General features: G+C 46.7%; 4 protein-coding genes across 4 annotated transcripts; 3 read left to right on the top strand and 1 right to left on the bottom strand.

Annotated features, from left to right (window-relative positions):
- Positions 1-43: 43 nt before the first annotated feature.
- On the bottom strand, positions 44-3,067 carry LOC131209346 (etoposide-induced protein 2.4 homolog). The gene is made up of 5 exons (XM_058202397.1): positions 2,945-3,067; positions 2,382-2,508; positions 2,142-2,311; positions 1,393-2,070; positions 44-1,313 (listed from the first exon to the last, which is right to left on the bottom strand). The coding sequence occupies exons 2-5, from the start codon at positions 2,394-2,396 to the stop codon at positions 965-967; spliced, it is 1,212 nt and encodes a 403-aa protein (XP_058058380.1). The 5' UTR covers positions 2,397-2,508; positions 2,945-3,067; the 3' UTR covers positions 44-964.
- A 139-nt stretch (positions 3,068-3,206) lies between these two features.
- On the top strand, positions 3,207-3,998 carry LOC131210543 (trafficking protein particle complex subunit 4). Its single transcript, XM_058203804.1, has 2 exons — positions 3,207-3,399; positions 3,461-3,998. The coding sequence occupies exons 1-2, from the start codon at positions 3,225-3,227 to the stop codon at positions 3,937-3,939; spliced, it is 654 nt and encodes a 217-aa protein (XP_058059787.1). The 5' UTR covers positions 3,207-3,224; the 3' UTR covers positions 3,940-3,998.
- Positions 3,999-4,379: 381 nt separating this feature from the next.
- Positions 4,380-13,813, top strand: LOC131210791 (cullin-3). Its single transcript, XM_058204082.1, has 12 exons — positions 4,380-4,557; positions 5,421-6,148; positions 6,221-6,419; positions 8,566-8,949; positions 9,036-9,794; positions 9,879-10,049; positions 10,129-10,299; positions 10,384-10,498; positions 10,578-10,747; positions 10,828-11,048; positions 11,135-11,273; positions 11,352-13,813. Exons 3-12 carry the CDS (start codon positions 6,363-6,365, stop codon positions 11,502-11,504), a joined length of 2,340 nt encoding a protein of 779 aa, XP_058060065.1. The 5' UTR covers positions 4,380-4,557; positions 5,421-6,148; positions 6,221-6,362; the 3' UTR covers positions 11,505-13,813.
- A 380-nt stretch (positions 13,814-14,193) lies between these two features.
- On the top strand, positions 14,194-27,220 carry LOC131207949 (uncharacterized). Its single transcript, XM_058200585.1, has 21 exons — positions 14,194-14,591; positions 14,932-15,117; positions 15,151-15,263; positions 15,343-15,532; positions 15,681-15,866; positions 16,441-17,127; positions 19,557-19,811; positions 19,893-19,997; positions 20,086-20,148; positions 20,656-20,730; positions 21,606-21,689; positions 21,783-21,914; positions 24,670-24,819; positions 24,889-25,005; positions 25,069-25,392; positions 25,465-25,793; positions 25,861-26,053; positions 26,122-26,253; positions 26,319-26,707; positions 26,915-27,005; positions 27,077-27,220. Exons 1-21 carry the CDS (start codon positions 14,358-14,360, stop codon positions 27,179-27,181), a joined length of 4,140 nt encoding a protein of 1,379 aa, XP_058056568.1. The 5' UTR covers positions 14,194-14,357; the 3' UTR covers positions 27,182-27,220.
- The last annotated feature ends 747 nt before the right edge of the window (positions 27,221-27,967 follow it).

The raw sequence follows: 27,967 nt of genomic DNA, 5'->3' as shown, positions 1-27,967 counted from the left end.
ACTGAATGTCTTTCTCACTTGAAACCATACCACCTTGGTCGTGTGGAAGTACTTGAACCGTTTATTTCCCTTTGCATAGATTAGTTCGTTCAATTGCGAAGCCAACAGAAGACAACGTAAAGCGTTACAAAGCTTCCACGAAGCGCACCCGACCCTTCAATACCCGAATGGCGTAGAGTGTTCGTACAAAAATGTTCGAATGTACACTATTATTGTTTTGTTTTAGTTTTTCGTAGTCTCCGTGTCCGTTCTGCTCATAGGACACAAGCAACGCCTCTATTGTTGCAAATTGCATCGACCCTCTAAAAATGCGGTCTCAACTGAAGAGGTTCCATTAGAATAACGCGATCGTCATGCTTGGCATAGCATTGTCCTCCTTTGATCACCTACACACGCGTGCCTGAGTTTTCGTATCTAACACGTGGGCTAATCTCACAGAAATGATTCCCACTACCCGGTACTTAGACTGTGGCCACTCCCGCTAGTGTGGGGCAAGGGCAGCGCGTTTGCCATTGCGGATAGGATACAGGTACGGCCTGTCCCTGTACAACATGCTTTAAATGTAAGAACGAAATCGATTTCTACTCTACCATATAACGCAGAAAACCAAAATAGTGGGGAGAAAGCCTTTTTTATAGTGTCGTGGACTGAGGATCAGTGATCTATCTTCTATTATTGAATGAATTCCACCCTTGCTTGGTTCCTTTAGAAAACTAAAATGTATCAAAGGCAACTTTGATTGGTGAATTTTGGCGCGATTGTCGCGTAACTCAAGCGACTCGAAACGGTCGAAACGGTGCGAAACGTGTTAATCACTCCGTTTCTTCAGAACCTTAGCGTTGTCAGCTGTTCTAGCAGACGATCAGTCCATCAGTTTTTTTTTTGTAGCGGTTAGTATTTGAGCTTTCAATCGTTGTATCAATATCATGTCCCGACCAACCAACACAGTCTCCGTCGCCTATTTCTACCGCCGAAGAGGCCTGCTTAGCACGGATTGTTGCGCAGTCAAGACGGAGGCTGAGGACGCGAATGACGAGACGGCCGACGGCGATGGAGACGGATTTCGCTGATGCTGGTGCCGGTGATGGTGTCGATGCGACCGGTGTTGTTGCTGCTGTTGCATGAAAGCTGAGGACTGAAAGCCGAACGAAGGTGTGGACGAGGCGAGCGGGGGCGTAAGTCCCCGAATGTTTCCCGCACTGGCGCTCGGCGGGAGGGGCTGTGAGAGAGCGGCCTTTCCGGACTTTGTTCGCCCCCGAAACAGGGCGTTGGTGAGTGCCACGACGATCGAGAACAGTTTCAGCGGCGTTTCGCTATTCAGAGAGGGAAAGGACCGGAGTTCATACAAGTGCAGCACATTTGTTGCATGTTACACCAGAGCAAACCTCTTACCAAATGTCCACCTTCGGTGTTGCCTCATTCGCACTGATAATAAACAAAGGAAAGAGAACCGAAAACACGCAACCACTGATGATGAAGGAGTTGGGTATTTCTGAAAGCACGGCCAACGGTAGTCCGAATCCAAGGAAATACGGCCAGTTTTGTTCGATGTAAGTCAGTCGTTTGTGCAGTTCCCAGCCCATGTTGAACCACTTGTACTCGAAGGAGTACAGTGCGCAAAGCAGACTCATGTGAACCATGTAGATCGCACGGCACACGAACGGGACTGGCACCGGGAGGTACTTTACGAGTGTGCTCTGCAGCAGAAATAGTATCTGTATCAGAAAGTTAATGAGCATGTCGGCAATGAGTTTGCTTATGCTCGGTATCAGCTGCGGGCGACCCTTGCGAAATTTGTACGCCGAGTCGGCAATGTCCTGGAACCAGAGGCTGTTGACGATTTTGCTGAGCAAAAAGAGCGGCGCTACCCAGAACGAATTGAAGAGCAGCGACAAAGAGGGTTGCATCCAGCCCCAGACAGTCGTCAGCGTGGTCGAGCTACGGAACAGATACCACAGAAAGAAGTGGAGTCCTGGGAGTACGACATACTCGAAGATCAGGATGCTTAGCATAAAGATGCCACCGTTCAACATCGAACACTGGAACACTCGCTTTAGCACCTTCGATTCTCTGCAGGGGCAAATAAGGGCAAATAAACCGAAGCTCCTCTTGTTGCGTACGATCTGTTCTGGTGCACTTACTCGGTGCGTTTCGGCGCCACAGAGCTACCGGGAGACGGTTGTGAGGATAGGCTCTCCTTGGTGGGGCGTGGCTGCCCAATCTTTCGGTTTGCCTCCCTATCGAGATAAAACACGGCCGTAATGCCTCGGATGCTGTCGAACATTCCACCGAACACCGCGGATCCTATTCTCTGCAAAAGCAAAAGGGCACGGCCGTAATTATTGCCATCTCTCTACCGGCGTGTCTCCATGGCAACTTACGTATATCGATTCCATCGTAGTGTCCGCTCTGCGTCGCTTCGATTACCATGTGTGCTAACGTGATCAGTTGGCAACAAAAACACTACTCCAAAAACATTCCTCAGGAACTAAAAACAACAATGTGTCGCTGCAAACAACCACGGAAGAATAGGTTAGCGCGAGAGCTAATTGTGGATGAAACGATATATTCTCGATGCAGTTGCCACACGGTTTGTAAGGAGCACGACGAATGTACGGGTGATTTTTTGTGTATTCATAAAATTATTAGTTTATAAATAAAAATACGCCACTCAGGATGAAAATTATAAACAGGACACGGCAGTGGCCGATCGTGTGTATGTGTGTGCGGAGAAGGTATGGATTGTGACTGCGGAACGGGGGTTAAAAAGAGAGAAAGGATCGCCGTTTCCTAGGGGCGGAAGGGAGCTAGATGCATGCGTAGGTCCACTAACTCTGACAGCTTTTGTTTACGGCGCACCGTGATGTCAACACAATTCGTACGCAGCGATGACGAAGTACTAATATTTCCACGAACGAAACGCAAAAAATCAATGGCATCTCACCTGAGACTCTCGTCTCATCGTCGCCTACTGCTATTTTCTGCTGTAAATTATTCGAGCGACGGGATCAGGGTTAAATAGTATGTACTAAAGAATGAACGGATCTCGAAACGGTTTCAATGTGATGATGACCTCCAAATCATCTGTTCCGCGAGTAGCTCATTTTTCAGCTGATTGACAATTCGCAGAAGCAGATCTGTCATTGGCTCCACTGGCGATTTATTGTTTACGTTTAGCATTGCTCGCTCCAATGGTGCAAGATTTCTGAAGCGACCTACACAAAATGGTTATCTACGGGGTTTATATTGTGAACAAGTCCGGCGGGTTGATATTCAACTTGGATCACAATCTGCCGAAAATAGAGACGGAGAAAACGTTTAGCTATCCGCTGGATATCAATCTGGACTACGAGGGTAAAAAGGTGTCGGTAGCTTTCGGTCAGCGTGATGGAATTAACGGTAGGATGTTGGGGATCGGAGGGTTGCTATCATTTGCTAATGATCTTTGCCTTTATTCCAGTTGGCCATATACTGATCAGTGTGAATGGTGTGCACGTAAACGGGACGACGCTAGAGGACGGTCGTGACGCGAGGGAGGTGATCGAAAAAAAGGACAACTACCCGCTGACGCTAAAGTTCAGCCGACCAAAGATGACGACGAATGAGAAAATCTTTCTGGCCAGCATGTTCTACCCGCTGTTCGCCATTGCCAGCCAGTTGAGCCCAGAACCGAAGAGTAGCGGTATAGAGGTTTTGGAGGCCGACACATTCCGCTTGCATTGCTTTCAGACGCTCACCGGAGTGAAGTTTATGATTGTCGCGGAAAACCTCCAGCCCGGAATCGATGTGCTGCTCCGACGAATCTACGAACTGTACGCAGACTACGTCCTCAAGAACCCATTCTATTCCCTCGAAATGCCCATTCGCTGTGAACTGTTTGATACGAACTTGCAAGCGCTGCTCGATCAAGTGGAAAAGGGCGGTGTTGCTAGCCTCTAGGTCGATTATTTATCCTCTCTATATTGAAAGGAAAATCCTTTCTCAAAACATAATTCTTATTCTGCATGTTAAAATAGAAATAAAGTTTAAAAAGTCAGCGAAACGATGTGTAGAATTCATTCATCGCCGATGAGTACGAGATTTGACAGGACTTGATTTCGCCCCTCGAGTAGCTCAGTTTGAGCACCTGTCAGGTGTGAAATGTGAGTGTGTGCGTGTCGAATCTTCGCCTGTCTCACTTGCTCGTTCCTCATCATTCACGTGGTTTCAGTCACGCACCATTCATTCGCACGGTGCTCTATCTCTTTCGCTCCCGTCGCCCATTGACGTAACGTAACGTTTGAGAGGGAGAGCACAACAGCTATACAAATCCACGCACCTAAATTAAAAAGAAAACATGATGGCGATTAATGGCGGTACTCGATGAGGATGATCGCACCGAGTGGCCAGCGCTAGAAGGACAAACTCATCGCCCGCACCCGCGGAGTTTTGCCTAGTGAAACTACAGTGGTGCCCAAAGTGAATGGGAAAGTCGCCAGCACGCGGAAAACGGACACATTTGCTGGTCGGACAGATTTTCATCGGGCGGACGGCAGTCGAACTACTTTGTCTCGGCAGGTAAGAACAATCGAAAAAGTGCACAGCAGAAAAAGTACAAAAAGTTTCGCCAAGTCACCGAAATGATTGAACCAATCCGGTCCGAGAGAGTCGCGGATTCCGTGCTGTCTGTCACACATTTGTCGCATCATCCTGGGCGAAAAGAAATCGCTCTGCGTGGACGCAGTGAGTGCGAACCAATCGAAACTTTTTTCTGGCTGCCTTCCTTCGCAATGGGTTGGTGGCAGAGTGTCGTGAAAAATCGAACCCTTCCTTCGGAAGTAGTAGGCCGTCTTATCGGCTGAGTTGCGTTGGAAGACTCGGGACGGAACAATAGAGCGAACGGGGCATGGTTTTTTTCTTCGATTAACTCAACTAGTGCTTCTCGGGCTGAATAGAAAGGAAACGTTGAAATAAAAAAGGGGTGTGCGCGTGTGAGTGTGTGTACAGCTCGCTCATGGGGTCATGCACACGTACGCAGTGTACGGCACGGAGCAGGAACTGCGGAGGTGAAGGTTATTACGCGAAACGACGGAACTTTGCTTTTCGCATCGAATTGCCGAGCACAGCTCGGTGGCTGATTCATTCGAAATTCTGTTACGGCCCTTTCTTCTCCCCCTGACGAGGGGAAAGAAAGAAAGTGCACTAATTGTCAAAGCCGCGGTAGAACCGTGCAAGATCCCCTTTTCTTTTTGCTCCACACGCGGTACGTGGCTAACTTGTGCAGGTCAATAATAAACAAGTAACACGACAGAGCGAAAGGGTCACCGGTGTCATGGCAGATGGAAACTCAACAAAGAGGCTGCTCGCATCCAGCACTCTCACTGAATAATATTGGTTCTACTTCACTATAATGTTATTGTTTTTCATTTGTTTTCTTTTAGATATAATCATCGATCGATAAGGGAAAAGCATTGGTTCCGCATCCGGTGGTGTGCTTCATCGAGATAAGGTGCAATCGGAAGTGTCGTGTGGGAACTTGCGACTAGTGAGCGTTGTCGTCACAGGCAGAAAACTATCGTTGATGATCGATTGGACTATCTAGAAAATCATGAGCTTCGTGAGAAGGAAAACTAGACTTGCTCATACGACCGATCATCATGCGACGATCTATTTTCCGACTGTTCATCAAGAATAGGCGCCCCACGGAGTGAACGACGATTAAACGAGGCGCGGTGCTCAGATTCTGTGAAAGCCAGTGAAAGTTACGACAGTTCCGGCCAATGCTACTAGCGCTCTTGATGCTAACGTGAAAACAATCTAAAACGTGAACAGTTGGATGGTGCTACTGGTGTGCGCAAAGAGTTTGTTGCCGATTGGAAATCAAAGCGCCACGGAACCGTCAACCATGGTAACGTCGGTGTGAGAGTGTAGTGCTGGCATTGTTCCACTCACAGATCGTCGGTCGCGGTTTGCAACGCGATGTGCACGGTTAGATCGCAGTTAGGCCCTCAGTTACATTCGCACAGGTCAATCTTTGACCTCTGAATCTGGCAGTGGTGTGCATTTGGCTTCTAGTGCGTCTTCTGTGCGGCTGATCAGTCAACTTAAGAGCGTATTGTTTCCCGTCACCCGTTGCCAAAGCTCATCACGATCGTTGTGAAAGTCATTGGTGAGATCGCAAGGCGTGAGGATATACCGTGAGTTTACTTCGGTGGATAATTTTTATCATTTAAATCGGCAGTGGAAGCACGAAGCTGGACATTTTTACGTTGGGAGAACGTGGAGCAACAAAGCAACCCACTAAAACAATCAACGGTCAGCGGACGATAGTTTTCTCGACGAAGAACATTGTAGACGTTGGTCTACCAGAAAGGTCCGTCAAAATGAATCGGGTATCGACACAAAAGAAGGAAGGCAAGATGAGGATCCGTGCCTTTCCGGTAAGTAGCAATGAGTTATTATATTGTACAGTACTTAAGAGTCTAAGAGAAAAAGTAACACAATGAATGCCCAAATTACGGAGCTGATATTTTCCCGAATATTTCTTCAACGCAAAATCTTCATCCGGTCCTTCGATTGCAATGCACTAAGCATATTGGTGAAGTTTCCTGGAATGTTTGCAACAATTAAGGGCATTTTGTAGACATGGTTTGCGGACTTGGGCGTTTGGGCAAAGCAAGCCCTTTACTTTACGAGTTGCGTTGACGCAAACGTTATCTACAAATTTTTGCGAATCATATGGTTTTACCGTAATACTGTAAGATAAGGACATAAGCGATTTACGAGCTCCATAAGCGTGTGAGGCCAATTCTTATGCAGTAGCACAGAGAGTATAAAATGAGTAAAAAATCAACGCTACGATTGTTCAAGACTTTTAAGATTCAAACTCCATTAGTTCCGTATAATGAATCATTTGGTTAACTAATCGATTAAGTTGGGCCATAAGAAAAGCACGTTGACATGGAAATGGGTAAAAGCGCTTCTGATAAAACGTTTGAAACGTTTATTTTGGCCTCCTCTGTATAATCCAAATATATTTAGAAACTAAGAAGGTGTTTCATTTTGTCGAAGCCTTCCGCATAGTATGTGTTTTACAATCTCGAAATTATGTTTATATGCATAGAGCAAGAACATACGGGGAACGCACCACTTCGCAGTAACTTAATAAAACCACGGCTTGCAAGTACTTGGACCTTCTGGGTTAGAACCCAGTCAGTTTTGGTAATTATTGTCTTCATATTTTAAATGATTTTATGGCACGTGACAAATTCGGTAACGAATTGTCGCGCTCTAAATTCAATTTTTACGACCTCTTTTCGTTTGGTACCGTGGGGTCACAAGTGGTTCTAGGCTTAGATTTCCTTTCTGACGAGCATAAACAAGAGCTCCCTTTCGGTGCCATAGATGGTGTGGTGGGAAGCGGCGCGAGGATCGACACTTGCACTTGCTTCGTGCTGTCCCCCGCGACGCCGTGAAAGATTTTCACTGGAATGGAAAGTCTGTGGTTATTGTTACCCGCGTTCCCATGACAAATCTCTTTAGTCCTTCTTAACGCTGAAAAAAAATTATTACTGTATTCCCGGTCGCTTTACATCCGTTGGTTGGCACCGAAAACACTGGCCCTTTACCGAACATACTGAGGGATACGGAGGGAAATGCGGATGCTTGAGAGTGCAGTGAACCGCTTTTGGGGAATCGCGCCTTTTGATCATCTTTTGTCGTTTCGATCGTTCAGTCTTTCAGTTCAAGTTGCGCTCAGCGGTGCTACGGAATAGTTTCCAACAAAACTGTTGTGTAAAACCGTCAATCGTTCTTCGTCGTTGGCTTGTTGAGGTGTGAAATCGGAAGTGTTCTTAGTTATTGTTTGATTTGATGAGCCTTTTCTTTGAAGGCACTGCATTTCGCGAACGAATGCGTCATGGTTTTTTGACAGGCATATTAGTAGGCATGCAATAATCCGCGCGTTTTGACTTTCTTCTAACCGCAGTTTGTTGATTAACACAGGACCATCAAAGATACCTTTGACAAAAAAACTTGTCGCTTGTTTTAAACACCAAATTGAAACAGTGAAAAGGGGTGTGTGTGTGTGTGTGTGTGTGGGTCACATCACTCCGAAGATTGTGGGAATTTCCGTTTATTTTTTGCCGTTTTTTACTTTCGATCGATTTTTGAACCAAAGAAAGCAACGCACAAGATCCAATCGGTACATTCTATTAAATCAGCCAAAGGTCAGAGGTTTCGTGTGCGTTATTTTTAAATTCTAGTTGAAGTAACACATTTCAAGTGTTTGCGAATTCACGAATCGTTTCGCAAACTAGTGGCGTGGTATTGTCGTATTCGTAGCGACTTAAACGCCGATTCGGTGGTGGGCTGGTTTGTAGAATGTCTCGCGTGTTCCGAAAACACAAAGCAGTGGACGAACAACCAGAACACGTCGTTGGCGAGGGATCCAGAAAATTTTCATCGTACGCATCCATTCGCATGGTCAAGCCAAAGGTTTTATTGTGTTTACTTGCTGCACACCGCAGGTTAGAAATTAGTTTCGTGATTGGTTGCCATTAATTTTGATTTGTTTTGATGTTTTAGATGACGATGGACGAAAAGTATGTGGAGTCGATATGGACCCTGCTGAAGAACGCAATACAGGAGATCCAGAAGAAGAACAACTCTGGCCTTTCTTTTGAGGAACTATACCGGAACGCCTATACGATGGTGCTGCATAAGCATGGTGAGCGGCTGTACACTGGCCTCAAAGAAGTCGTCACGCACCATCTGGAAACGAAGGTACGCGAGGAAGTGCTGCGCAGCTTCAACTGCAACTTTCTGCAGACACTCAACCAGTGCTGGACCGATCACCAGACGTCGATGGTGATGATTCGCGACATTTTGATGTACATGGACAGAGTCTACGTGCAGCAAAACGACGTGGACAATGTATACAATCTCGGATTGATCATCTTTCGCGATCAGGTACGAGAGAATTAGGAGCTCGAAGAGGGTGGGCTTCCTTGGTCTAATGTCCTGCGTCCTCCGTTTGTCTGTTGGCTTTTCCGCAGGTTGTTCGCTTTCCACGGATTCGCGATCATATGCGCGAAACGCTGCTCAATATGGTGATGTGTGAGCGCAAGGGTGAAGCGATCGATCACATTGCGATCAAAAACGCGTGCCAGATGCTGATGGTGCTCGGCATCAATCAGCGCTGGGTGTACGAGGAGGACTTTGAGCGTCCTTTCTTGACGCAATCGGCCGCGTTCTACAAACTCGAGTCGCAGAAGTTCCTCGCCGAAAACAGTGCCAGCGTGTACATCCGGCGGGTCGAGGCACGCATCACTGAGGAAGCGGAGCGGGCTAAACTGTACCTGGACGAGAGCACCGAGAGCCGCATCGTGGAGGTGGTCGAGGATGAGCTGATTAAAAAGCATATGCGCACGATTGTCGAAATGGAGAACTCTGGCGTGGTGTACATGTTGCAGAACACGAAAACGGAAGATCTTGCCTGCATGCACAAACTGTTTTCACGCGTTGGCGGTGGGCTGAAAACGATCGCCGACTGTGTGTCGCAAAACTTGCGATCGTTGGGCCGCAACTTGGTGAAAGAGGAAGAAAATGGAAGCACGAACCCGATCACTTTCGTGCAGAATCTGCTCGATCTCAAGGATCGTTCCGATCACTTCCTAATCCACTCGTTCAACAACGACAAAACGTTCAAGAACATGATATCGTCCGACTTTGAACACTTCCTTAATCTCAACAGCAAATCGCCGGAGTATTTGTCCCTGTTTATCGACGACAAGTTGAAGAAGGGCTGTAAGGGAGTAAGTGGTTCGGTTCGCTGTGTCGATGGGCCTTTCCATTAATCCGATTTTTATTATGTTTTATTCAATTAACGCACCACAAAGATGTCGGAACAGGAAATTGAAACAATATTGGACAAAACGATGGTATTATTCAGATATTTGCAAGAGAAGGATGTGTTCGAGCGTTACTACAAGGCACATCTTGCGAAGCGGCTGCTCCTGAACAAATCGGTCAGCGACGACTCTGAGAAGAACATGATATCAAAATTAAAGGTACACACATCCTCGTACGAATTGGGTATTGTGTCTGGTCAAAGTGCTTATTTTGCTTCTTTTTGTCCTGTTTTTGCAGACTGAATGTGGTTGTCAATTTACCTCAAAATTGGAAGGAATGTTCAAGGACATGTCCGTCTCGAACACAGTCATGGATGAGTTTAAAAATCACATCAGCAATGACTGCTCCGCCCTTGAGGGTGTCGAACTGTCCGTGCGGATTTTAACAACCGGCTTCTGGCCAACGCAGGTATGATATTCGCTGTGCATAGTCATGAGTAGAACAGGATGGAACCAATACATTGTATTGTTTTGTGGCGTCGTTTTCTTGCAGTCGGTTACGCCGAACTGCAACATCCCGCTAGCACCACGCAAAGCCTTCGAAACGTTTAAGCGATTCTATCTGGCCAAGCATTCAGGTCGACAGCTTACGCTACAGCCACAGCTGGGTAAGAAGTTTTTCGTGTTTATGTTCGTACGAACATCGAGGCTAAGCTAAATACTCTTAACGCCGATCGTCTCGTACAGGTACGGTTTATATGAATGCCGAGTTTTACGGCGTTAAGGTGGAGAAGGAGAAGGGCGACGGAAGTTGTAGTAGTTCCGCACCATCGGGCAGTAGTAGCAGTCCACCAGCCACGACATCCGGATCGCAGGATGCACCCAAACGGCACGTGCTTCAGCTATCAACGTATCAGGTGTGTATGCTTCCCGGAAGACAAGTTTTCCATTTCAGTCCTTATGCTAATGTATGTATTTTTTTCTTTACTACTTTCAGATGTGTGTGCTGATGTTGTTCAACACCCGCGAAAGGATGACATACGAAGACATCCAGCAGGAAACGGACATCCCTAGTAAAGATCTTATCCGCGCTCTGCAGTCACTGTCGATGGGCAAGCAGCAGCAACGGCTACTCGTACGAACACCGAAAACATCGAAGGAAATCGTCTCTACCGACGAATTTTACGTGAACGATGCATTCGTTTCGAAATTCCACAAGTAATTGTCGACGCCCAGAGGATTACCTCCTCAGCGCTTCGTAGTTTAGATCGAAAACGGATTTTTTTAAATATTCTTTTTCGTAGGGTAAAAATTCAAACGGTCGCCGCCAAGGGAGAATCGGAACCGGAGCGTAAAGAGACGCGAAGCAAGGTCGACGAGGACCGAAAACATGAAATAGAAGCCGCCATAGTGCGCATAATGAAAGCTCGAAAGAAGATGTCTGTGAGTATAGCATGATGGGCCTTTTGGGCATTACTCGGTTATAATTTCGCGCTCTGTCTGTTTTTCTCCCAACTCTAGCATAACCTTCTTGTGTCCGATGTTACGACACAGCTGAAGAGTCGATTCCTGCCGTCACCGGTGATTATCAAAAAGAGAATAGAAGGCCTGATCGAGCGCGAATATCTCGCCCGCACTCCGGAAGATAGAAAAATCTACGTGTATTTAGCTTAAACTGCTTTACGCGCCAAATATTGTTCCAACACCAGTAAGTGAGTGTTCTTGTGCAAACATCATGTTGTGTGTGTGGCCAAACTCTTAAACGGAACTCGATTGTATGAAATGAGAGACAGAGTGACGGGGTGGTGAAGGTTAGTAGGTGTTTAGTGTTGTTGCAAATTGCAATAAATAGACAGCAGCGCGCATATGAGCGTGCAACTGTTTTCGTCACACCCAAACCAGACAGCCGCGTCGTGCTGCAAGCCGGAGCAACGTGAAATTGTCTTTTAAACGGATGGATCTAAGGGGTGGGATAGCAACTAACACAAAAGCGGCGAACTAGCGCTCGAGAGTATTTGGCCAAACGTGACAAACTTGTTCGGCGTCAGACAAATAAGTGTAGAGACGAATAATTAAAGAAACAAGTATAACACTAAAGTAGTTAATATGCGGAGGGCGAGGAATGTTTTTCATGCACTGAAAACAGTTTAACATCATCTGAAAGAGGGACGTCGCTGGTGGACATTGAATTGCGCCACGTCCGCGTCTGCCAAGAGCCTAGGGGCCGTTTCTAATGTCTGATGCTGGTAACAGATCGACATGCAGTGTTCAATAGTACTATCGATAGCATAGCGTTTTGGACAGAACAAAGTTAACGGAACGAAGGCGAACAGATTGGTTCGGAAAAATACGATTGGAAAATATCTACTTTAAAACTCAAGAAAGAGAGAGAGAGCACATCAGTGACGCAGTTAACTTTATGCCGGAAGCGCGAAGACCTCCTAAACCCCTAATCACCAGGCTACTAGCGATGATTGTGTTGCTGAGAAGCAGAGCATAACCATTATAGTTCTTCTTTATATCCAAGTTGGCGTTGTTAGGAATACTCCAAACTGCTTCAGAAGAGTGCTGCGCGAATTTTTTCGCTAAGTAATTTCGTTTACACAGGACGAGATGACGCAAGGGTGTCGTTGGCGGGAATGTTTGTCGATGGGACTGTGAATGAGTAAGTTCGTTTACATCGTGCCGTTTTGTTTGGTTTTAACTACAGCATTGTGTGACTCACGCAGCAGTCACATGGAAATGCGCAATAAAATGTAAAAATGGAAAAGAAAGAATGAGAATTAGCAAGAAAAGAAGAGACAGAAGTTAACTACATAGAGTTAGACAGATAAAGGAAAGTTTTTCGGACTTTCCTACATCTGTGATCGACTGTCTACATATGTCGTGTTTTTTACCTCCATATCTATTACACTAACGTTTCTTGAAGGTTTGAGCAAAATCTGATCCAAAAGATATTTCGATAGATATTATGATTTCCCAGATAACTGTATTACCGCACCGGATTGCTTTCGCAGATACTTTGATCAATGACTGTACAAATCACGATTCTTGTTTTTTTAAATTCCATATTAACATAAGAAAGCAACCATTTCCTCTGTGCTTTCACGTTCTCTACGGCTGAAGGTTGAGCACCTGTGGATTATGTCCGTTTCGTTCTAGGTGTGTTGTTGTCGTTTCTGGACTTATTTTGTTCCATTCCCCTTCTGTTTGAACATTCGAACTGCTGCTATGAATGATCTATTGATAGCTTTTTTAAATGGTTTCACAAATATGTATTGTGGTTTTTGTTGGGTTTTCATATTGCCCTTTGCGTTGGTTAAACTCTCAGTTCGATAGGCAACACGAATAGTGCTAGAACATGTAACAAGCAATAGCTGACAACATAAGTGAAGAACGAAAGACAAGCCACGGTGTGCATTCTTTGGTTCGCATGTGCATAGGAAATACCGTTGAAAGGTACTAAGAAATGGGTTTTTTACGAATCGGTCTTGACACGGTGTGTGATTTAAAGACGACGGAAATTTAGATGTTTTAATGCTACTACTTTGATTCATGCTCCTCGTTCTTGTTAGATCCATTATCAACACTCCTGACGACCCGACAAGAAAGATCTGTTTTTTCCTTCTTTACGTTATGTTCCGACCTCCCCGTCTTGTAGAGAAAGAGATTCCGGAAAATTCATGAGCAACACTAAGGTAATCGAAATGCAACAGTCCTGCTCCGAAGTTGAACTGCTAATTGTACTATGTAATGTAAACGGAAGGAAGGAATATAAATTAAATAATAATTTACCGTTAAGGAAACGAATGGCAGAAAAATGGCGGGCCCGAGTTGAATGCAAAAAGGACACAAATAACTTGGAAACAGATTAAAATTTTCCGATACAGTTGCTACGCGCCGAACGGAGTGCGCAATAAAGCTGACTATTTGGAAACGCGCAAGGTGATGAGAAAATGATAATAAAAAACAACAAGCGAAAATGATGGATGAAAGGAAAAATCAGACAGTCGTCGTGTTTGCTTTCGATGCAATAGTCCGATAATCTCCTCGTCGAATATTTTGAAAATCTTGAAAACTGTCCGCAAAAACGTTAAGCTTAGTTACTCATGTTTCAATCAGGCCTCTACCATAAGTGGGGCACGCTCGCCGAGTACGCCGCGCACGAACGACGAATTCGCTGATGTTTTTGTATTTACTCCGTTTGACATGACGACGTAGCAGATGTAAACAAAGCAAGCCTCGTACGCAGCGAAGCGAAATGTTGGCGCACAACGACGATTACTACGAAGACGGGACAAGTGTTTTTTCAATCTAACGGCTAGTTCCAGCGAGAGTGGGATTGCGCGCTAGTGTCGTGAACGGATTTGTTAGCCTGCCGTCTTCTACTAGACCGTGTCTCGTGTGTGGCGGCGGCAAGCAGGCTCAACATCGAATCGTAAAGAAGCACCCAAGCACCCCAAGAGTCCAAAAGAAGACACCACCTGCTTGAAAAGAACTGGCAATCAACTACTTGGGGCACCTACGATGGACGCAAAGGGTGGACGACCGGATCAGTCACCGATTCCAGCGGAAAGATCTCCCGAAATTTTAGTTCAAAGTCGATCCCCACGCTCATCACTGGTGGACGATGAAGGAGTCCTTCCGCAGCAACTGGCCGACTCGTCGTTAAATCACCAGTTGCTGGAACAGTTAAATGGTCAGTTCGAAAAACAGCTCCAGTTGGTCGCAAACGAACGGATGGACGACGACGGGCTCAAGGTAAGTCGTTGTTGCTGCGTGAGGCTGCGCGTCTGGTCGACGTCATCATTCGTAGCGCCGCACACGTCGAAGGTCATTCGCATTCGCAGCCTCGGGGGGGGCTTACTTCCAGCACAGGTTAACGTTGGGCGAGTTCCTCTTGTTGTACGCCGAGCGGTCATGCGTTTGGTCGAGATACCAACTGTGTTTTGTTTAACTCGCTCAGTTCCGGCCGCTCGCACAATTCTTGGTGCACGTGGCCGATGAATGTGTTTGGTTTAGGGTTCCCAGTAATAATGTGCTATTTTTTCACTGTCCGGTAATGGTATTGCATATCATTTCACGCCATCCGTACCACCAGCTCTCCGTGTATGTAGATTGGGTGGCCAGTTTGCGTACGATCAACACCGAGCTAGTCGAGTCGTTGCGGGAGATGCAAGACACCTGCCTTGAGCGAATGCAGCTGATGCGTGCCAACTATCTCAAGGATTTGGTCCGCTTCGGACCAGACATTCGGCTCAAACAGCTGCCCCCGGTCGGTGGGGATGTTGGCGACTTGGTAGGCCGTGGAGAAAACCAGAGCGACGATCGGCCGGCCGGTGATCGAACGGTATCGCTCGAGCTTTCCTCAAATTATCCGATCGTTCCGACCACGGATGGTATGCTGCTGGGGGAGTTGGAAGTTAAATCACGGTAATCGCTGCTGAGGATCTTTTTTCGATCGGTCAAGTGAGTGAAGTGATTCTCTGTTCATCATTTTTCGTGTTCGCAGCGAACTGGAAGAGCTGCGCAAGAAACTAGCTGACCAACGCCAACTTACGGACGACCGGGGTTTGATGGTAGAACAGCTACGAAACTTGGCCAAAGAGAGGGACAAGCAACTGGACGACAAGTGCAAGGAGATGGACATACTGCAGCATCAGATCAGCTTACTGAACGCTCAGCTCGTGAAGGCAAAAATGGTAACGCTCCGATGGCTTGGGGATCATCTTCTAAGGGGTTTAATCTTTTCGCAGCTAATACTGCCGCATTTGCGTGGTTCGCCCACATTCTAAGGCATTTGTCATATGGAAAGCTTATTGATATTCGATTTAATTAATACTATAACAGTCGGCGGCGGCCTTGACCGATAACAAGAGTCTCATTTCGGAGATCACTGATCACCACGATAAGATCACGCAGCTGAAGCAGAAGTTGAAGGAGCAGGAGGATAAACTGCGTCAGGCCAATATTGCGATTCAGTATCGGGACGGAATAATCTCACATCAACGCCATGAGATCAAAATGCTGAATGAGGTATCCGATGTTGTTTCATTGTTTCACATCAACCAACTCCTTCTAACCGGTGGCGGAGTCCCTGCTCGGTTGCCTGTGGTTATGGTGTTTTAGTTCTTACAGCCCGCAGCGGCCAGCGGTTCCTACGGATAGGCACCGAAGGCTCGCTAACTCTTTGCTAAGACAAACTAACAGGTTTTAAATCTTATTTAGTCTTTAGAAAATGCATCCATGTTTTTCGAATTAAAAGGCGACGACGTTGAGAAAATCGTTAGCTTACCCAGTTCGCTGAGTGAAGATTTTTCGCGTTTTAGCCTGTAGCCAGGAGAATGTTCGTCAGCGCGGACGGAACCCAAAATAAGGTTGAATGAAGGCGGAAAATCATTGATCAAGAAAATTTGAAGTTGAATGATCATGATCTTGTAATGAATTGTAATTTATTGATATACGTTACGCAGTGAAATGAGGTTTTAATTATGCTTTGGGGTGGTGTTAGGCTAATACTTTTGGATTGTTGTTAATAAAACCTACCCACCTGCGCTTTAATGTCATTTCCGGTATGGATTCTCTCTTTTCCGATGTTCATCTTCTTCAGCAAACAACGTTATGGGCTGCCGCAACAGATACATCATTGAAACACTGCAACTCGTCCGACTCAGAAGGTCTCGTCCTACAGCCGGTCGAGTGTTCGTCCTCTGGCTACCATTCCATCCGGTCCGGTGGTAACGGGTCAACGATCGCGAGAACCTCATCGAACCAGTTTTTTGACACGATACAGAAGCAAAGTGAAACGGAATCGGAATACGTGGCCATGCTGAAGCAGGAACTGTTCGACATGCGGCAACAGCTTCATGAGTACAAACGATCGCACAGTGCTACTTGCAATGCGGAGCTGTGTGCTTTAGAATCGTTCGTCAAGGATCGCGACACCAGCAAGGCTTTGCTACGTTTGCGAAACACGTGTGAGGAGTTACTGCAAAGTACGGAAAAGTTTTGCATCGCTGAAACCGCGCCAGGCGAAGCTGCCGCCAGCGGAAACGAATTACGGTTCGTGGATGATGAAGAACTGATTGAGGCGCTGCGTGATCGCTGTGAAGTGTTGTGCCGAAAATTAGCGGAAAACGGTGCCGGTGGTGGTGTTGATCAGGACGAAGGCATTGGCAGTGCGACCACATCCCGGTTGGGAAACGTTTTGGAGGATCAGCACGCACAAACAGTTTGCCGCGAACGTCATTGTGCGGAAGTTGTCGTCGGGGCAATGATGATTCCGTCCAAGCGTGTGGTAAGTAGTTTGTTCTTTCATTACGAAGGGTCGAGCATTCTTGCCTTGCACATAAAACACGCATCAATTGCAGTATCTACGTATGCAGAATCTAATAACCGGTATGGTCCATCATGTTTACAGATAGATCTTTATTAAACAAACAAACCTCTTACACTATACCTCTCTGATGTGACCTGGTGCCACAGTTAAAGCTATCCTGGCTTCTCTGGGGTAACAACAACGCCTACCGATGGGTAATTAATCACCCGATCGTTTGTATTTACGGCTTTGGTTTAACCGGGCTAATTGGTACTATTTTCGTGTACCACTTGCGGATGGAACTTGTGGCGCTACCTTATAAAACCTAACAGCACTCATCAGACGTCCCGTTCCGTAGACTCTATAGGCGCCCCATAGCGTTGTAACCCAGTTTCCATTTTAGGGCCACATCTTGTGCTTTGCTATCCCCGCTTGAGAAAACTGGTTGTTGAGATTGTTTCCTGAGGATTTGAGGATGCATCCGTAGACGGGAAGATGACAGAAGCTATTTTGGAATTCAAGCGCAAATAGGTCGAACGTGGCCAAAAGTGCCAAGCCCTCCCTTGGCAGAAGGGAAGGTGCTTGCATCCGAGGAGCATCCGTTTGGGTGTCTCCATGATGGTTGTGCGTTAGAAGAGCCGCAACGCGCCCATCGCGAACTCACAGCAAACCGGTGGAAATGGCTATTTTTATACGCTACCGCTACTACTCTCTAATCCCACCGCCTCACGCGCCGCTTGTCGTAATGCATCGAGAGCGATCGGCTTTGGAGATGTTAATGTACGAGCCAATATCGACTGCCATTTGTTTGCAAAGTAGTTGGCGCCATTTTTGGACGCCAATCACCTGACATACATCGGACAGATGGTTTTTGTTTTTTTATTATCGCACAAACTAACGAGTGTTGGCCATTGAAATCATAAAAAATTGGCTAAATTGATACACATTTTTCGAAAACATGTGGATGTTCCTGTTTTCTGGAATTCAAACGACGATGTGCCACGAAATTTCATCTTGTAAAGTCTTTGCGATGATTCATGTCTGATTTATTTGCCCTTCAAACCGTTGAACTTCCGATCAAGGCTACGAACAAGTGTTCGGCGTGTGTTAATCGGTGCTGTTAGAAATGCTACGATGAGTTGTGGTTCGAGTGGAGGTAGAAATTGAAATTGTTTAAATCAATTACCGCCAGCCATCGCAATCGGCAGGGCTGGTGCGTGCGCGAGCGTATGCGTAGGTGCATGCCAGCTAGAAGAGGGCAAAACCAGAATTTTCAACTATTTTAAGAACGCATACTCGGCCACCACGGCATCGACTCGGTATCGTCCCGAGGGATGGGTTCCAGATTCGACTACAGACTCAGCTTACTCTGAAGTGGGTGGTATTCGTTGGCTAGCGTTGCGTTAGAGACTAATTAATTTCATTAGATCGGGTGTGCGCGTTACTTGCTTCGCCACGGAGAGAAAGAGCGATCTAGTAGAGCTGCTTTACCTTGGTGTTGTTTGTAAACCAAAGGGGCCGGAAAAGCAGTGGCATCCCGGCGGTGTCAAGCCAACCTTCTCATCGGACCATCAACACCTACGTCTTCCGTTGCAACTGACGGAGAATGGGACGAAACGTGCGAGTGCTTGTAACGGATGCACCCAAGAGAAAGGGAATAAGAACTAGTAGAATTAGTCACATAGGGGGACAGTTGGTCGCGGTTCCTTTATAGTTCCGGCACTCCACGCGAACAGAGCTAGAGCTGCGTATGCGCGTATAAAAATAGTTTAGAACGATCACTTTCCCCTGACACTGCATAGGTAGCGTAAGTGCATCCGATAGGATGCTGTTTCATATTTTTGGCTTCTAAGGAAGGGAAAAACACTCTTATGACCCAAGTTTGGTAGATTTCACACTCGCCCGATGCATTTTAAAAATATTGAGAAACAGCCCAGCGATCACTGGTGTAGTGGTTCTGTTGAGTGTGTCCCCACCGGCGAGGGATACTTTTAGGTCCACCCGCCCCGTTGATTGCTTGTTGCTCCTCGCTGGGTGTCTGCTGTTGTTTGGTTGTTGGACCGTTTATTTGCGTTTTGGTTCCCCAAATCTCTCTGGGGATCACTGCCTCTCTCGGCATGGTGGTACACTTAGGCCAGTAAAACGAGACGCCGCTCCCGCTGCCAGTGGGTTGGTCCATGGGAAAGCCGTCTTGGTGAGTCAGTTTGTGCGCGGTTCTCGGAACGGTCGGATTGTGGTTTTTGTGGCTTACGATTGGTTTGGGTTTTTGGGTTTGATCTTGTGCTACAATTTGTGACAGATCACATCCATGGTGGCTTGTAAAAATTGCTCGTGAAAATCGATAGCTTGGGCGTGGTTGGTGTGGGGCGGTAAAAATAGTACTAAAGCGAACCATGACCGTGTTCCAGTTGGGCAAGGAAACCGTCAACAGTGCCAGTGAATCGTTGAGCTCGTTCTCGCTTGGACCGGATGAAGGATGTGCGATGCAAGCGCTGATCGACGATCTGAAGAAAGAAATTGAATCGAAGGACTTGGTGTTGCGCGATCGGCATGTGGAACTGGAGCGGACAGCAGAGAAGTTGGCCAGCCGCGACAGACAGTTGCAGCTGTGCCGGGCGAAGCAGGAATCGCTCGGCAGCCAAACGATGGCTCTACAAAACCGGGTACGAGTCGTGTGTGCGTGAGTGTGCGAGTTGATTTTCCGGATTTTCAATTCGAACTCCTCTTTCTGCCAATTTGATTAGATCGAAGATTTGGAGCAATCGGTGGACGATCAATGTCGGATTGTTACAATGTTGAAGGCCGAAAATTCCAAACTCATACAGCAAGCAGAGGATCTGAAGGAAACGGTAGGTATCTCCGGTGCCGGTGGTAAACTAGCTGTGTGTGCCGGGTTTCTACACTTTGCTGACATCTTCTCGCCGTTTTCATCGACAGCTGCAGCAGTATCGAGATAATTTACAGAAAACCAGCGAGGAGAAGGTCGCTGTCGAGGACGAGGTATGTGCAGCTTCTAGTCATATCTCTTTGGTTGTATACGCATTTGCAATCCATTTGCGCAAGGGTGTTTGTGAGGGATGTATCCCGTTAGGGTGAAAGATGTTGCGCAGGATGCAGAATTCGCGTGCGTCGCGAGACCCGTGAGTTTATTTGCGCCTGCCGATTCGCTCGGTTTGTCGGGGGATTATTTTGCGTTGTACAATTGAAGCGAACTGGCCTCTTTCGCCACTTGAGCATGGACAAGAAAAGGAATTGTTTTTGCCTATTGGAATGCCTTGACGATCGCACTTCAGCTTATGAATATTTTGCAATTTTTCTTGCGGAAAACTACAAAATTGACCGAAGCGGTCATGTCGAACATTGAGCCTCTGAAAACAATCAGCCACCTTGAATTGCATCGTTATGGGTATCGAGCTGCTGATCGGAGTTGATATTCCTCTAGGGAGTCATTTGACACAGTCGTTAATTTTTTGTTTCCATTTTGTTTTCTATTTTTTTACCAATCAGTGCAAAAACCAGCTCGTCACGATATCTAATCTGCGCGTTGCGTTAGAAGAAACGAAACGCAGTGGTAGCTCATCTGTGAGTTTATTTTCCGGATTCCGTTACAGTCAACCTGCGCATCGTAACCACGCTTGGCAGCACAACAGTGGTCAAGAGAGTGCTACCGATAGTTTCAGTATCCAGCAACGGCAGCAGCCACAAACTTCTATTCCACTTTCTACTACTCCTCTTCCTACTAACATCATCTCTGATCTGGACACAAGCCTCCCGCCCAATGGCCCAGCTGGGAACAGCCCCAGTAACGGCAATAACACAGCCAATACCAGCAACAATAATCCTACCGACTACTGGTCCGCCATTGGGCGAGCACTGTTCAGTGGGTTTGATTCCTAGAACGCGGAGTTTCACGAACACAACCTAGAACGTGCCAAAATCGTGCTCCGTGGTTGGATGTGCGGTTTTTCCTAACCTAATTCCTTGCCAATCTTGATGCTGTGAAGAGATCCGCCTGGAGTAGGAACCGTAGTTTTACCATTCAGAGTGTCATTAATATTGCTCGATCACGATAAAATACTGTTCCAACACTGGTTGCTGTTCCTTTCGCTAATGATTCTTCCAGTTCCGTAGGTTTAAGCGCTATTTAAGGCTTCATGTTGGACAAGACGTCGAATTGTTACTGTTATTTAATCGTTGATAGTATTATGCCATCGTATGATCACGTTTTGTGCTGCATACCTTACGAATTAGTTTTTCCGGGTTGAGACGATAAACTCAGGACCGTTGTCGTTTATTATTCGGTAATAAATTATTTTCCTTCGAGAAGCGTCCAGTAACTTTGTTGTGTTCGAGGCCGTATAACAAGTTTTTCTCGTCAACGTTCCTGGGTGTGCCTGCACGTGTTCCCTTGTGTAGCAGCTTTAACTTTAACGTATGCGTTTTACTAAAACTGCTAGGTAAATGTACTGCACGAGCTAGTGGAAAATTTACAGCTCGAGGTGATGCTTCTCAGTGAGCAGCTAAACGCATCCTTCAAAGAGGTATGTAGTCCTCCGGGGACCGCGGTGTTCCGGTCCGCCATGCGAGTCTGAGTGGTTAGGTTCGTCGTTGGTTTGTTTGATTGATTTCCCCAGAATATCGCCAAAGACAACGAGCTAGACAACTACCGTGACTCCAATCTTCAGCTTCGGTGTCAGCTGGCCGAGATGAGCCGAGAGTTGGGAGACCTGAAGGATATGGCCGATGCGGTTGAAATTCGCCACGAGGTGAGAAAGGCGTATAATAATTCGATTTGAACATTTTATTGGCCCACATAACGTGCTCCGCATAGCGCAAATCAAATTCACTGAATGATCATTAATCACTCGACTCGCTTTGCAATTCGCTCCAGCAACGGAATTACTGCAGCAAATGGTGCCGTACTGTCTTCTGCCAAAGTGTCACATTGATGCACTGATATTGTATTGGTTTTGATTGAGAAATCATGTTCGTTCGGAACCTTCCGCTTTCGTGCACTAAACGATGCGGACATGCCACGCTACCCAATCCGCGGTAGTTGCCGATTGAGCCGCGAGCTTGACACAGGTATTTGATCGTCACGTCCTCGTCCTCGTGACGAGCCTCGCGAGGACCCTGGTTTTGCTGCCGTTACCCCAGAAACGCTATTGTGTGTTTGACGGGTGGTGAGCGTAGCGCTTGTTGCGTCGTATTGCAGACGATTTTTTATGATACTACGCTGGTGGGAGCAGTACGAGCCCCCGGTGCGGCGCGAATTGAGGTGTCAGAAAGTTATGAAGTTACTTTCTCCTTCCGCCGGCACAAGCGGAGAACCCTTAAGGGCCCCGCAGGGACAACTTCGGTGTGAAGTAAGCACGGCCCCGTTTCATGTTTGAGGATAATAAGATATTAATCGCACACTTTCCTACGCGTTTAAGGGTGAAACTGGCGGACAGGTGGTGCAAAAGCGTGCACATGAGAACCGGGTTTGCATGCCTCACATGAAACGAGAGGTCTACTCCCATGGGAATCCGGAGGTGTGTTCTTTAAAGTTGTGTTCTCTAGTGTATGAAGTATCGACATGGTTTTTTGGTCAAAAGTGATAAACGAGTTTTAATTTATTTAGAAGATTCGCGGTTGTTCTGACCACAGCGCTGGTGGTTGATTTTCCGTATATAATTTGATACTATTATCGAGCGCATAGTGTACCCAATTTTTTGCTCTTTTGTCAGTGACTCAACCCGCTGGAATGCGATGCGATGAATGGTAAAGTTTTCCATCGATACGAGAATGGATTTAAAATGTTTGCCTATTCTTCCTCGGATCAGTGCCAGGCGGAGTGGAAAGACAGAGAATTCCATTTCAATTACAGGTGCCGGTTGAAGGGCGCGACGGAAAAGGATTATGATGGAAAAACTTTTTCCTGCATGACTTTTTAATAACTTGCCTAAAACTTTCCCGCGCTGTACCTGCTGCTGATCGAAAAGATCTGGTTCTTTGGATCGGGTTGAGTTTAGGAAATGTCCTACTGAAATTTGAGGCGCGGAGCACCGTGACTTCGTTTGTGGGAAGTGCCAAGACCAGGCACCACGCACACTTTTCCCCGTTGTTGTCCCCCTGCGTCGGGGCCATATGCATTCATTTCGTTTGTTTTCAGGTCAACCGTGTGTGTTAGTGGTGCAGAAACAAAATCCCGGAGGGCAAAATATACTCTCGTAGGCGACGGTCATGCGGCCAGGAGTGCAATGTCCTCGCCGCGGATTCCGCTCAACGCAGGAAGGTGGGAATGTTGCGATTGGGATTAGATTTATTGGCACACATTGTTGCTGGCTGTGTCGTAGTGCGGCCCAGTGTTGTTATGCGGACGGTTCGGGGTTGGGCCCCCGCACTCGTTGCACGAACCCAGTGCGGGAATGTTGCCAAACGAACACAGTTTGCGTCGCCGGGGCAAAAGACCTCCACCGCCAACCGGCACATCCGAATGCATCGCCAGCAACGCGTGACTCTTCGTGTCGGCCACATCGTGGTGTGTACCGTAGGAATACCGAACAGCAACCGAGCGGATACGGAAGGGGCCGGAAATGAACTCAGAATAACATCAACAACTTTTTTGACGAAGACGAGCACAACAAAACGGGTATTGGGAATGTTAGTTTTAGTTGCCATCGGTCCGCAGCGCATGGCGATTTGGCTCATCAGAACTTTTGGAGTGACTGTTGCGAGAGTAGTTTTGCTTCTATTTCTGTCCGTCAACGGAAGAACTAGAACTCAAAATGTCGTCATTTTATTAAAATGTTCTGCGACGGCAACAACTACATAACATCCAGCCACAACAACCCAACGCTGCGGAGCATAGTGTGTGGGGTGTGCGAAAAACGAGGCCCAGGCCAAAGATTACAATCGGGCACTTCCTGCGGGAACCCTATTTCCGCGGGAAGCAGAGTTTTACACCGTTCCGGATGGCACGTCCTGCGCGTGCCACGTTGTCCTGTCGATTCCTACTGTCGTTTGTTTAATTTTGTGCCGTTAAATGTGCGCTTTCCTCGCGTTCGCGGTGATTTTACGATGATGAATGATAACCTGGTGGTGTGCCACGAGCGAAGGTGGATTATTGCTTCATTGCTATTCGCTTCACCTGCCGGCAGAGTCCGTTTTGCCAATTATCCTGCGGCCGTGGAGACATCGGTGGCCATCGGATGGGACCAGGCAGTTGTAAATGGATCGTTCGGTTTTTAGGTCATTTACACTTCGATTTATGTCGTGTGCGATGCGGCGGTCCGTGAATCGATGGTTTATTTCATTTACTGTGGCGTGTTGGGGATGACTGTGTTCATCGATTTATGGTTAGAACAGGCCGTGGAAGAATGATAGTATATTAAAGCGCCCCGGCCAGAACGAATGATTTAGTGGACAGTTCGGGATAAATGTTTCGTATAATGAAACAGTAGTATGTTTCTTCGCAAAACTGATAATAGTTTAGTTATTTTCTAAATGTTTGAAGTGCCTGTTGTTGATTTACTGCAGTTGACTGACCAAAAATCTGTCTGCTTTGCGCTGCTGAAGAATGATGTTAAACAAATGCAGGACCAGATGAACAGTGTCCGGTGCGAAATCGTTTCGAGGCAACAGGATCTGGGACATTTGAGCTTTTTCCGTGAGAAGTGTGCCGAAATGGTAAGGCAATGGTGTGGTTTCGAAGGGTGATACTTCCAACAATGAAAAATGGCCCATCTGTACCTCTAGGAACGTATTCATGAAGTGGAGCTAAGCCAGCAGCGTAGCAAACATTCCAACGAACTGAAAGACCTGCGGCGCGAAATCGAGCAATTGAGCAACCAGTTGGCCACTTCGATGGACTCGGTAACGATGGTGAGATGGTGGTGAGACGATTTGGCGTTAGTAATGCTTCCTTCATCGTTCCAGAGCAAACATCACGAACAAACGGTACAAGAGCTGGCCACTCTGCAGGCAACAATCTTAGAGCTGGGCGAACATAACGAGGTGCTGCAGAAGACGATACAGTCCTACCAGGACAGCATCGTTCAGCTCGAGCAACAGTTCGGCGCCTCCGACCATCAGTTATCGGGAGCCAAACTGGAGTTGGAAGAGCTACGATCGCGCTGTAATGAGCAGGAAAACAAAATTGGCAGTTTAAAGGCGGACAAGGACCGTCTGATCAGCGAGCTGGCGACGCAAAGGAGAATGTGCAAGTGTGGCTTCAATAACGGATCCGGTTCTCGCGAAAGGGTAATCATTTGCTTGGCACTCGTCAAAATTGCGGACAGAATGGCTATAAACGATCCTTTCCGATTGTTGTAGGCTAAAACACCTCTGTCGCACTCGCTGCAGAAGCAGTTGGATGCGAAGACGAGAGAAGCATCGCGTGCACAGGAGGAGCTTCTTCAACGCTGCGAAGAGTGGAAAAAGCGCGAAGCGGAATACGTAGCCCAGCGGGTGCAGGCCACGGAGCAAGCAACCAGATTGATCGAACAGCTGAGCGAACTGAAAGGCCGGAACAGCATCCTAGAGCAATCGATCTTTACCAAGTGTGAGCTACTGGACCGCTTGCAGCATAATCTGCGGGACGTAAATCGGAAGCTCGCAATGAAGCTGGATCTGTTGACGGAGGTGGATACGAAGAATGCAAAGTAAGCATTAGGCACATCGTCTAGCAAATGTCGCTCGCTATCTGGTTGTGTTTCTTTTGGTTTACAGTCTAGCGGATGCGCTGGAAAAAGCACGGAAAGATGCGCTGATGTGCGAGAAACGTTGCATGGAAGAGCTAAGTAACGTACGGCGTAGTTCGATGGACCAGAAGAACCAACTCCAGCAATACGAGTCTCAGAATGGTCGATTGCGGACGGAAGTTGACGCGTTGAGAGAGAAGTGTGAACACATTGCGAATGAGGTTAGCAATAGACCAAGAAAGCGTGTACTGTTGAGCCGAAATTAATATTTTTTCCCTATACTCTCTAGCGTGAGGTATTGAAGGACGAAACGCAGGAACTGCGGGAACGATTGGCAACGTTCGAAGGTAAAGAAAGCGCTCTTTGTGAGGTAGTGAAATCGAACCAAAATGAGCTTGCCATCAAATCATCACGGCTGCTGGTAAGTTAGGGCGTTGGCCAGGCAGTAAAGGCTTGCGGTGTAACAGTGAATCATCCTTTGGGTAGGAATTGGAGGAAACGAACCGCAAGCTAAGCCAAAACTATCAGCAGGTGCAGAGCTTTAGTGCAGATCTGAACAAACAGTGCCAGCGGGCACAGTTGGAACTGGAGCAGATGAAGGAATGTACGTCGAAGTTACTAGAGTTTAAACAACAAACCCTTAACACGAAGGACATCACCCGCAAAAGTATAGCAGAGTGGAAGGATCGCGAAGCCCGGTACAATCAGGAAATATTGCGACTGAAGAAACGCACCGAAATGCTCGAACAGGATCGGACAAAACTGGTTACCAAGCTGCAAGGATACCATCGCGATAATACGATTCTCAGCAGAAGAATGCATCAGACGCAACAGCAGCCCTCGCGTCAACATTCGCCCTACGACGAGAATCGGAGGTGAAGCATAATTGTGCACGTTTTTTGCCAAGAGAATGATGATACCAGTTTTTCGCCATTTTTCACCAACAATAAAGACTAACATAATGTTTTTGGTCAACAAGCAGCTGCAGCTGGCGCATTTTGAGGGATCCATAACCTTCCATTCCATTACAACAGGGATCCATTTTTTATCAAAACTATTCCGTTCTGTGTTTTTTCTTTTAGAAGCAATAACCTTACACCGCTGCACCAGACCTTTTACCCACCGGAAGCGTACAGATTGGCGCGATCGAGCAGTGATCCCAACTGTAACGAGGTAAACTTGCATGTCAGACATCGTGTGAAATCAATATCAAACGAAGATTTTGGCTTGTGTTTCAATTTTAGCCGAACGATTTGCTGCAGAAAGTGGAATTCACTTGCAGCCAGCTGCAACAAATCAGGAAGTTCTGGCACCAAGGTATCAAAGAGGCGTTTCCAGCGGAACCGTAGCCCGGCAGCAGCGTCGGGAAGATAATATTTCGTCGTTTGCTCTTCGACAAGACGATATTCAAAATACAAAGTATTGTAGTTCTGTAGTCTATCGATCGTTCGGTAATCTTGCGACTGTTGTTTGGGTTTTATTTTTGTATAATAAAGTCTTTCAATGAACACCCGGTTTTAGTTTTGTGTTGGCTGAATCGCTTGCCGTTGTGGGTTTTTACCTCGCAGCTCAGCATATTAGTCATTCAAAATTAGGCTACCCTCAAAAGAGGTACTCTTTTCCGGTAACTAGCCTTTGTCTAACGAGCGGGTCAATTGAGGGATTTTCCCTATCCACGAAAAACATATCCTTTGCGATATTTGCGTACCTTCCAGTTTGTGGCCTAGTTTTACGTTAAAACCAGGTTTAATTACCTGAATTTTTAATCTTTTGCTGATCAAGTGTTTCAATTCCAATGGAAAGCGAGAAAGAGAAAGAGAGCGATGTGAGAGAGAAATAGGTTGAAAGCTAGAGTGAGAGTGCATGATACCGGTACGGCCAGTGGAGTAGGCGAGAAAGAACGAAAACAAAACTGCTCGATCGATCATATGCTTTGGGAGAGCGAGCTCTTTTATTTCTCTCCCAATTGAGAGCATAGTTCGAGCAGTTGACGAAGCGAAGAGAGAAAAGTTTCTCTTTCTCTCTCGTTGCCGGCTAACTCCACCGCAACACTAGGCTGTTCAATGAGTTCTGTGCCTCGATAAGAGAAACACCATTTTTTGGTTTGAAAAACACTTTTTTATTCAGTATGGTCT

The sequence above is a fragment of the Anopheles bellator genome, chromosome 2 (genome assembly GCF_943735745.2).
Source record: "Anopheles bellator chromosome 2, idAnoBellAS_SP24_06.2, whole genome shotgun sequence".
Taxonomy (NCBI): domain Eukaryota; kingdom Metazoa; phylum Arthropoda; class Insecta; order Diptera; family Culicidae; genus Anopheles; species Anopheles bellator.
The sequence above is the reverse complement of the archived record's forward strand: the minus strand, read 5'-3'. Positions and strand labels throughout refer to the sequence as shown.

Coding starts and splice junctions, on each gene's coding strand:
- LOC131209346 (XM_058202397.1), bottom strand. Junction 2,071..2,141: donor GTGGCGCCGAAACGCACCGA/GTAAGTGCACCA, acceptor TTGCCCCTGCAG/AGAATCGAAGGTGCTAAAGC. Junction 1,314..1,392: donor ACACCGAAGGTGGACATTTG/GTAAGAGGTTTG, acceptor CTCTCTGAATAG/CGAAACGCCGCTGAAACTGT.
- LOC131210543 (XM_058203804.1), top strand. CDS start 3,225: ATGGTTATCTACGGGGTTTATATTGTGAACAAGTCCGGCGGGTTGATA. Junction 3,400..3,460: donor TCAGCGTGATGGAATTAACG/GTAGGATGTTGG, acceptor CCTTTATTCCAG/TTGGCCATATACTGATCAGT.
- LOC131210791 (XM_058204082.1), top strand. CDS start 6,363: ATGAATCGGGTATCGACACAAAAGAAGGAAGGCAAGATGAGGATCCGT. Junction 8,950..9,035: donor TGATCATCTTTCGCGATCAG/GTACGAGAGAAT, acceptor GCTTTTCCGCAG/GTTGTTCGCTTTCCACGGAT. Junction 11,274..11,351: donor AAGCTCGAAAGAAGATGTCT/GTGAGTATAGCA, acceptor TCCCAACTCTAG/CATAACCTTCTTGTGTCCGA.
- LOC131207949 (XM_058200585.1), top strand. CDS start 14,358: ATGGACGCAAAGGGTGGACGACCGGATCAGTCACCGATTCCAGCGGAA. Junction 15,867..16,440: donor AGATCAAAATGCTGAATGAG/GTATCCGATGTT, acceptor CATCTTCTTCAG/CAAACAACGTTATGGGCTGC. Junction 26,708..26,914: donor CCCTACGACGAGAATCGGAG/GTGAAGCATAAT, acceptor TTTTTCTTTTAG/AAGCAATAACCTTACACCGC.